At 48.5% G+C, this 10,271-nt stretch overlaps 1 protein-coding gene across 1 annotated transcript in view; it reads right to left on the bottom strand.

Moving 5' to 3' along the window:
• Positions 1-9,904, bottom strand: part of LOC122193511 (GEM interacting protein) — an 18,661-nt gene extending 8,757 nt beyond the window's left edge. Inside the window, exons 1-9 of the mRNA XM_042894321.1 lie at positions 9,665-9,904; positions 3,652-3,745; positions 3,449-3,524; positions 2,577-2,640; positions 1,731-1,856; positions 1,431-1,495; positions 1,179-1,289; positions 823-903; positions 435-623 (exon numbers count right to left, since the gene is read on the bottom strand). Coding sequence (XP_042750255.1) covers positions 435-623; positions 823-903; positions 1,179-1,289; positions 1,431-1,495; positions 1,731-1,856; positions 2,577-2,640; positions 3,449-3,524; positions 3,652-3,745; positions 9,665-9,686 — 828 coding nt within the window. The 5' untranslated portion in view covers positions 9,687-9,904. The remainder of the gene's footprint in view (positions 1-434; positions 624-822; positions 904-1,178; positions 1,290-1,430; positions 1,496-1,730; positions 1,857-2,576; positions 2,641-3,448; positions 3,525-3,651; positions 3,746-9,664) is intronic.
• Between the last annotated feature and the right edge of the window lie 367 nt (positions 9,905-10,271).

The raw sequence follows: 10,271 nt of genomic DNA, 5'->3' as shown, positions 1-10,271 counted from the left end.
ATCATAGAACAATAGAATGGTTTGGGGTTGGGTTGGAAGGGTCCTTATGGATCATAGAACCATGGAGTCATAGAGTGGTTGGGTTGGAAGGGTCCTTATAGATCACAGAACAATAGAATGGTTGGGTTGGAAGGGTCCTTAAAGATCACAGAACAATAGAATGGTTGGGTTGGAAGGGTCCTTATGGATCACAGAACAATAGAATGGTTGGGTTGGAAGGGTCCTTAAAGATCACAGAACAATAGAATGGTTGGGTTGGAAGGGCTCTATCACTCTGCCCATGTGAGTTCTCCCTTCTTCCTGTTTATTAGATCCCCCCAGGCTCTGGAAGGCCACCAGGAGGTCTCCCTGGAGCCTTCTCCTCCCCATCTACGCACCCCCACCTCCCTCCACCTCTCCCCCCATAGCAGAGGTGCTCCATCCTCACGCGTCACCTTGGCTTGCGCCTCCTCGCAGGAGCGCCGTCGCTTCTCCAGCTGCTTGGTGGCGCTGCTGGGGCTGATGACGGCCGAGTTCTGGCACCCATCCTCTGCCTTTGCACTCAGGTGCTTGGCTTTCTCCAGCTCCTCGCACCGCTGGATGTACTGCAGGCGGGATTTGCGCAGCAAGGACAGGGATTCGTTCTTGAACAGACAAAGGGAGATTTAGGAGCGATGCCTGGGGGAAAGCACCCGTCTCCAATGCTCTCTTCTTCTCCTCCCACAGTTTAGGTGCCCTAATGGAGTTCTTAGCAGGATGCATGTTGCATTATTCAGATTTTTATCTTTCTTTTTCCCCAGTTTTGAGCGGTCAGAGGATCACACCCATCTTTCAGCCCCTTACCATCCTCTTCTGCTCCTTTATCCACTGATCTTTGAACTCTTTCCTCCACTTCTCGATCTCGTTCTTCTTGGCCGACAGAGGCTGCAGAGGAGTCACGGTTAGGGTGGAACATTTGGAATCTTGTAGGTCAGAAAAGACCCCCTAAGATCATCAAATCCATTTCCTGGGAGATGGCCAAATGCACCAGACAGCTGGGGGCACAAGATTAGAACCCAGCCACTGGAAGATGTTTCCTTTTCCCTTCTTTCTATTCCCTTCTCTTCCCATTAACCCAAATGAGGATAAATCCCCTCGGTTCGGTCACTCCAATACCCCAGACTCGAGAATCCTCCCATGGTCGTCCACAAATACGGCACCTGGTAGAATTCCTTCTGTTGGAGCAACCCCACCGTCTCACTGGCTGCATTTCCAATCTTGATATCGTGCTCCAAGACCATCATGTAGAGCGCCCGAAGAGGCATATTGGACTGCAGAAACAACAACAAAAAACAGGGTGTCAAACAGCGGATCATCCCCTCAGCTCCCCTAAATTTGGGAGCTTCCGTTATCTGCGCGTGGATTTACAGCAGCAACACGGCTTCCTCGCAGGGAAACCCCAAGGATTCTACCTGGTGGATGATGGCGTTCCGTCCCGACTCCGCTATCTTCATGACCCCTTTGGCAAACTCTGTCTCTGTAAGAGGGCAGAGGGGATTGGAAGCCAGCTGAAACGTGAGTGCCAACGCGTTGCTCGTTGGGATCATTTTGGGAAGGAAATAATTCCCCCTCTTTGCCTTAGCAAAACAAAAATAAGTTTCCCATCGCTCTGCCTTTGCTTGCAACGCAGCGCCCTTGGCTGTGATTTATGAAAAAGCCATGAAGTGTGCATATAAAAATGAACAGCATGCGGGCTGTGCAGCCCCACTCACCGTAATTCAGGCGTTTCTCGATCCAGCTGAGGAGCTCCTTGACGTATTTACACCACATTTTGGCGTACGCCAGGGCCGCATCGACGCCGCCTTGGCATTTTATCAGCATTTCATCCGCCTCTTCCACTGCAAAAAGATCCAGCATAGGTGCGGTGTGGCTACGCTCAGCGCACTGAGGTTCCCCAAGGGTGGGAGAAAGGGAGTCTGGAGGTTTGGTGCTGCGTAATTCTCAGATAACAGCAGTAATATGAAATAAAGGAAGGGGTTTTCCCTCAGTAATCACTGTGGTCCATTTGGTGGCGATCCCAGCATTGCTCCAGGCAATTTAGGCACATATACTCCTCTGCCACCCCTCCTAATCAATATGTTGGTTTAATTTGGAAACCAGAAGGGAAAGGCCTTGCCCACTGTTGGGTGAAGGTGGATGGAGACGCAGGAAGGACTCGCATCCCTTGGCAGAACCCAAGGGGAAACGGATCTGAACACATTCAGAGCTGAAATCTGTGAGGAATCCGCTTAGAAAACCTTTTTTTTTTTCTTCTTTTCTGTGCAGAAACTTCACAGGAAGAAAAAAACCAATTTAACGTCACGCTTTATGGTGCCAACAGCAACCACTGAGAATCGTCCCAATGGGCAACAGAAGGGGATGCCCCCAGTTCTACCCCAAACCTTTCAGAATTCACTTCTCAGTGCCTCAGAACCTCAAGAGAGGGACATTAATGAGGCATTAATGAATAATAATAAGGGGAAGCTCTGCTGCAGCAGCAGGACCACTGAGCTCAAAACTGTTGACTGATGGATGGGGCGTCCTGATGTCACCTTTTGGGTTTTAATTCATGACTTTACCTGTCAGGTCTCCTTGTGTTTGTCTCTCTGGACTGCTTTTGCTTTTGGGGAGATCTTCACTTGGCTGTGGGGGGGGAAAAAAAAAAGACAAGAAAACAGAGAGGAAATGGTGAAGGAAAAGGCAAAGTTTGGGGGGATTTTGATAAGAATTCAGTCGGAGATTTCATTTCACTGAATCGGGCAACCTGGCTGGTGGGGCTGGTGGGGTTGGAAGAATAAGAGGCTGATGTTTGATGGGGGCAATGCAGCATGATGTAAAAGTCTACCACGAAACCCTGAGGAAGCGCTTCATGAACAGAGGGAGATTAAGGTTGGAATCACAAGATATTCAATTCTTTTTAATGAAGTTTATCTCTGGGGATAATGTAATCTCGTGAGAACGGCGGCTGTTAGATACAAAATTAATTTTCCTGCCCCTTTATTCACACAGAAGAGCACAAAACGAGGCTCACCGCCCGCACCACACGAGTCCCACACGGCCCAAAAGGGGCAGAAAAACAACGAAGTTCTATTTTAAAGGACTTCTGTTGCTTAAGGATGGAATTTTGGGTCAACAGGACCCAAACAGGGCATTGAACAGAATGTGCCATGTTCTCCAAATCGAACACACCGAATTGTGCCATGTTCTACACACACCAAATTGTTTCCACTCAGCGTTACCTGCTCTGCCACCACCTCTCCTCTACCAACAAATTGGGTTACCATTATTTTCTGTCTGCTCACTTCAGAGCCACGGCTATTCTGTTTTTCTGATCGTCTCCCAGAAGACTTTGGGTGACAAAACAACGCCACTGTGGCTAATAATAATAATAATAATAATAATAATGATAATGATAATTTCTTCTCTAAAACAATCCTCATCCTTTGCCTACCTCAACGATCTCCCTTTCCATGGGCAGCTCTGCATCCCCACTGCCATCGGCGTCACCAATGAACAAATCCACTGTCCTGTCGAGCAAAAAGCAATGAAATAAATCATAGAGGTTGGGAAAGATCACTGAAACCATCCGTCCCTGCCACGGATGAAGGCTTCAGTGACCCAAAAGTTGGGTTCTGCCCCTCTTTCTCTACGTACGCGTTTCCGATCGAGATCTCGATGGCATCCAGGCTGCGGAATATCTCACTGTAGCGCTTCTTGTTTTCAGGTGCCCTTTCTTGAAGGTCGAGACCTGGGAATGGAGAAGAAATCACTTCACAGAAAGCCAAGAGCTCCTTGAGGTCTATGGAATGGTTTCTGGAGGTGCAGAGGAACGCGGTTGAGCTCCACTCTGCCATGGGGATGTGACAAATTGTGATGTCCTGGTGAGGTGCAACCAGGTGATGCCCAGCATGAAATGGGATTCGAAAGAAAACACTGGATGAGAAATTTCCCAGCTTTCCTTGGATGATGGAAAATGAGTGTGTGGATATCAACAGGAGACATCTGTGCTGCTTTATGGCTTCCAAGCAGACCCGACAGTTGTGAAAACTGTGCAGAAAGCTTTGTGACGGCGGCTATGGGGTGAAGACCCCATAACACCACCAATGGGGTCAACAGCTCTGCGTCCCGGTGGAAGTGGGACACGAGTGGTGCCCCCCAGGTGGCCGCACAACTGGCACAAAGGAGGGAAGGGATCCATCCCAGACAGGAGCAGAAAGCGGACCAATGAGGTTCAACAAAGCTTTGTCATCTTGAAGGACCCTTCCAACCCAACAGTGCTGTGATTCTCTGGATCTATGATCTTCAAGACTCCTTCCAACCCACATCCAACCCAACCATTCTCTGTTTCTGTGATTTTCAAGGTCCCTTTCAATTCAGCCCATTCTATGATCTTCCAGGACCTTTCCAACCCAACTCATTCTGTGGTCCTATGATCATTCAGGACCCTTCCAACCCAACTCATTCCGTGGTCCTATGATCATTCAGGACCCTTCCAACCCAACTCATTCCATGGTCCTATGATCATTCAGGACCCTTCCAACCCAACTCATTCTGTGGTCCTATGATCATTCAGGACCCTTCCAACCCAACTCATTCCATGGTCCTACAGTCTTCCAGGACCTTTCCAACCCAACTCATTCCATGATACTGCAATCCCACAATTCTCTGCCCTTTGTTCAGGGCTGGCAATGCACCAGGAGACCTGATGGAGGAGCTCATGGGGTACCACAACCTGCTCTGCACACACAGAAAGCAAAACAGAACTTCATGCATGGGACCGATCAGCAGAAGTATTGGTAGCCCAACAGTCAGCTTCTGAAGTGCAGAATTCACCTCTTCCTCATGCATCATGTGTGCAAGGAGGTTCCTCAATCCGATTTCTGGTGAAGATCTGCATTACTGCCCCCATGGGGGCAGTTCTGGGGGGCACATGAAATGGAAAACGGGCTCCGTGGGGGGCAGTGGGTTCCTCCCATAGACATTTGTAAGCTGTAAGCTCTGCCTGAGGCCGTGCACAGAGCAGGGCGGAGGTGACCACACGTGGTAATTAACGCTGCTCATTGGCCACGTGTGTGTCACTGAGGGCAGAAGTAAAACTCTGCGTGGGCTGAGAGCTGCTGTAGAAAAGGGTAAAAAAAAAAAAAAAACCCTAAAAAACCAGAAAACAACAAAAGAAAAAACACTTTAAAATATAGAAACGGGCAGCGGTGGTGAAAAACAAACAAAAGCAAGCTTCACTCTTCTTTGTCCTTTCAACATCCCAGGAAGCAGGATGTGGTTGACCTCAACCTGAAGTTGCTTCACTGGTCGTTGCGTTTGCAGCAGCGAATGTCACAAATGTCACCCCGATGGTGCTTGGAAAAGTCAGAAAAAGCAAAAAAAAAGCAAAGTTTTTCCGTGTCAGCAGCGAGGGACCGTCAACGCCTTTTGGCACTGGAGATCCAACAGCTGCAAATCTGAGGTTTGCCATTCTCGTGGGTAGGAACACACGGGGGGGCAGGGGGGGGGCCATGGGAATATTCTCCTGTGCCCCACCGCCCTCTTTGTCAGACGTTTCGTTCCTGAGTTCCTTCTTTCTTTTGTGGAGTCCACGTGTTGAATTTGGTCGTGCAGAGGAGACGACGTTTCCCTGAAACAAGGCGCTAAATTTCTGCTGGTGCTGCTCCCAGTGATTTGGGCACCCTGGCAGCACTTCTTTTGTTGTCGCATTGGCCAAACAATGCGCCTGTTTCCTTGCTTTCTTGCCCCGAAATTGAGCACCATTAATTAATTGCAGCTTATGTTGCAGCCTCGCACACAACTCTGTCCTCTGAGGGAACAAAAACGCCAAGCGAGACGATCCTGAACCCTGCAAAAGCGCCTCTTAACTCGTCAGATATTTTCTAACGCCAGATCAGTGACAATCCTTCCCTTTTTGAGTTCAGCATCCTCCAGTTTGCACGTGGGAACGCTCCCAAACGAGCCTCTGCATTGCTGAGCAAATCGCCCGCATTTCAGCTTCCTTTCTTTATGTGTTTTCACCCCAAAACAAACGGGAGTGCAAAACGGGGCGAAGATGCTCATTTTTGGCCACAAAACGCAGCCATAAACTGCACCCAGAACCTCATTGGTGAATCAACATCCCCACCTCCTGCTCGGCTGGGGTGGAGGTCTATCAAAATTCTCCTTGTTCTTCTTTTGAATATAAACACCAATTGTTCGTATTCCAAGACATAAATCTGAACTTAATAGTTTAATTGGAAGCCTCACGTCTTTCTTTGCCCGCTTGAGCAGATGTCTTTAATTTCTCTTGTTTACCAGCAGTGGGAGATTGTACAACAGGAAGGAGTGACTCAACCCAGCAGTGCTGGCGATGGGGAGCGTGGAACAATTTGAAAGCAGCTCTTGGACAGCCAGAGAAACAACGACCTCAGCCTCCCCATCAAATCCTTCGTTTAACCCGAAGCAAAATGGTGCAAGCAGGAAGGCAGAGAAAGCGAAACGAAGGCGCGTCGCGATAAGGAAGCGGGGTCTGCCCAATCAGCCTGCAGGCTGCTCTCGAAGCAGAAAGGTGGCTCAAGAAATTAATGAAACTGAGAATACAAATCACTGTGTTGTTCTCATTTAAACGAGTTTTTCTTAGAATTGTGACTTTTTTTCCTAGACTTCCAAGGATGTCAGGTCTGCCCAGCACCACTGTGTCCACTCACAGAAGCATTAAGGTTGGAATAGGCCTCTGAGATTGTAAGTCCAGCCATCAAACCTGTTCTAGGATTGGATCTGGGCACTGAATTTGGGGGTTTTATCTTGGGATTGGATGTTGAGAGGGGTTTTGAAATCACAGAGTCGTTAATGTTGGAGGAGACCTCAAAGATCGTTAAGTCCGACCACTGAGCCACCCTCACCATGCCCACCCATGGCATCATAAAATCACAGGATTACGGAGTCACCGAGGTCGGAAAAGACCTCAAAGAACATTGAGTCCAACCATCGGCACATTTTGGGGTGGGATTTCAGAATCATGGAATCGTTAGGGTTGGAAATGACCTCCAAGATCAAGTCCTACCACTGATCCGTCAGCATCGTTCCCGCTTAACCCTGACCTTAAATAGAATTACAGAATCATCAAGGTCGGAAGAAACCTGTGAGATCATCAGCCCCACCATCAACCCATCCCCGCCCACTGAATTAGCAAATCACAGAACCATTAAGGTTGGAAATGACCTCAAGTCCAACCACGAAACCCATTTTGGGGCAGGATTTTAGAACCACGGGGTCATAAAGGTTGGAAAGGCCACCGAGCCTGACCACCAACCCATCCCCATGGAATCGTGGGATCCCTCAGGTTGGCTTTGAGGTCTCCCAGCCTTGAGGTCAGTGATGGTTGGGCTGCAGATGTGAGGGCAGCAAATTAAATCAGTTTGCACGGCAGGGGGTGTTGGAAAAGGGGGTGATGCCTTTCATTTCACCTTCAGCTTGGTCCTTTCCAACCCAATCCACTCCACGTTCTCAATTCCAAGGTGATTTTGGTTTAATTTCTTCTCATTCTCTCTATCACTCAACCGAGGGCAGAAATCTCACCCGTCCCAACACGGGGCCCGAAGGAAGCTGCAACGTCCTATGAGAACATCACAATATTTTTAGCAGCCCTTGTTCTGCAGCTCAGCAGAAGCATCACTTCCCTTTCAGCCGGGCCATGAGACAACTGCCCCCAGCCCTCAGTTCAGCGCCGCCGGCGGATTTTGGTATCACAGCTCTGCTGTGAGATTTCCTGGCAGTGCCTTCCTCTTCTCTGCACTCACTTTTGCAGTTTGCAACGCGATATCTGAAGTTTTTTCCACCAGGGCAAAGCTGGTTCTGCGCATCAGCAGATGTAGAAAATCCACGTCTTGCAAACTTTTTTGGTTAAAAAAGCCAGGCCAAGAGAAAAACCTCTGAAAGCCCAAATTGTCAGCACTGCTTCTGGGTGAGATCCTCCCCCTGTAGCCAGGCTGCGCCGTTATGACTGTGCCTAATTGTGCCTTGCTCAGCATCTCCCTGCCCAGCTCAGAATCATCCCAGTTCCTCACCAATGCTGCTGTAGAACCAACACTTCCCATCAGCTCGATTTCTTGTATTCTCTGCCCACTTCAATGGGGGTGGGGGGGTAATGGTGAAAAAATGAATTTATAAATCAGTCCATCACTGAGGAGGTCAGCACTGCTAATTAACAGCTCCCAGTGGGCAGGAAATAATAGCAAAGTCAGTTGTAAACGGCAGCGTGCATTAACGAGGGGATTAACGAGACGTGTCGAGGGGGTGAGATGAGAATTTCCGCCTACAGCGTTAAAATAAAAGCGTGTGAGCTGCAAATGCTTCTCTGTTGGCGACAGAGGGAGGAACCAAAGACTCTCCTTGGCCAAGAATTATAGGGATGAGGGAAATAATTCACACACAAAACTTCCATCGTTTTGGAGAATGGCCGAAAACCAACCCTGACGTACGAGGTTGTGTTTGGAGGGAGGAAATCTGCTGGTACAGAGGGGGCAGCCCAAAGGCAAAGGATGGGATTCCTGGTCAGATCTTCAATGTTTCACTAAGAAACCTGAAAAAACGCAGCTTAAATCAGAGATAATCGATTAATCCGTAAGTGGGGAGGGTAATTAGCAAAATGGATGTGATTGCTAATTGATCCGGGTGTGGGATTGCTTCTAGAGGTCCCAGCCACGGCTCCTTGGTGGCCTTAGCATCATAGGGTCATGATGAATTTTATAAGCAATCATCCTGCGTCGTGATCTGACGGCAAGATAACGATCCTACCGCAACAATTAAGGCAGAATGCTGCTAATTAGCACGCAATTGGGCTCAGAAAGGGCAGCAAGCAGCCTAATGCCTGCAAATTAATTGCAGGTGTCATTTCTCCAGGGCGGAAAAGTGCCTCAAAAAAAGCAGAGAGGGACCCAACAGGAGTTTTGCTTGCAAATGCCGTGAGAAGGGTGATATTCAGTCATGTTGATTCTGTTCTACAGGTGACGGCCTAACAGATATTAATCTGGGCTTTGTCACAATTTTGGGTCACAGGGACCCAACAGACAGCGTGCAAAGTGTGACACAGGGAACACTGCGCCTCCTGCCTCCCAGGAATGAGGTGGTCTGCTCCATTTCCCTTTAGCCAAGGCAACGTCCAGTCCCAGTGCGTCAAATAATGTCATGTCGGAGAAAATTCAGGGAGAACTCAGTGAAATTCGATGAGAATTCAGTGAGAATTCGATGAGAATTCAAGAGAGTTCAGTGAAATTCAAGAAAAAATTCAACGAAATTAAATGGGAATTCAATGAGGATTTGATGAGAGGTCAGAGGAATTCAGTGAAAAATCAACAAAATTCAGTGAGAATTCAATGAGAGTTCAGTGAAATTCAAGAAAAAGTCAATGAAATTCAATGAGAATCCAATGAGAATTTGATGAGAGGTCAGAGAAATTCAATGAAAAGTCAACAAAATTCAGTGGGAATTCAAAGAGAGTTCAGTGAAATTCAAGAAAAATTCAGTGGAATTCAATGAGAATTCAATGAAATCAGGTCGACTCGGATCTTGATGGAAAGCCCAGTGGGTCGAATTGGCACCCAGAGCTGCAAGGCGACTCTCGTGTCATCTCCTGCCCCCCAAAATACTTATGAAGACGATAGAAGGTTCTGATGCCATCACCTACCGCTTGGCTCCGGGTCTCCCATGGCTGAATCTTCAGTGCTTTGTTCTGAAAGCAGCAGAATCCCAAGCGACCCGACTCCAAATCGCGGCTGGATTAAGGAAAAAGGGGATTTTGGGGGTTGGATCAGAGGGTGGGAGGTGACCCCATCCGTGAGAGCTGCCTGAGACGACAGCAGAAGTGAATGCAGCCCATGGACTTCCTGCAGCTCGCTTCTGGGTGAGGAAACAGTCGTGGTGCGCGTCTGCCTCGCCGTGCAATTTGCATAACCGGTGTTGGTGGGAAGGAAACCGGAGCGCAGCCCCCTGGTTTCGGTGCAGCAGCAGTTTTGCACTTTTTATGCCCACGGAAAGCCTTGTTTTCTTGGGGAAAAGCCGTGTTTCCAACCTTACCCATCTTTAGTTTCAAAAGGAGGAGAGAAAAGATGAACCTCTTTTGTCCCTGCCTGCAGAACACCAGCATTCCTGCCCACCAGACACCAAACCTCCACTCTGTTGTTGTCGAATTTCACCCCACAGGGAAAGAATTTGGAGATTCTGGGTCTTCTCTGTGTAACTGTGGGTCCTGCAAAGCCGGGAGTGATGGCAGTAATGGGACCGGGTGGTGAGAA

Source organism: Lagopus leucura, unplaced genomic scaffold (genome assembly GCF_019238085.1).
Source record: "Lagopus leucura isolate 7727_CA_CO unplaced genomic scaffold, USGS_WTPT01 223-1_obj-0_obj, whole genome shotgun sequence".
Taxonomy (NCBI): domain Eukaryota; kingdom Metazoa; phylum Chordata; class Aves; order Galliformes; family Phasianidae; genus Lagopus; species Lagopus leucura.
The sequence above is the reverse complement of the archived record's forward strand: the minus strand, read 5'-3'. Positions and strand labels throughout refer to the sequence as shown.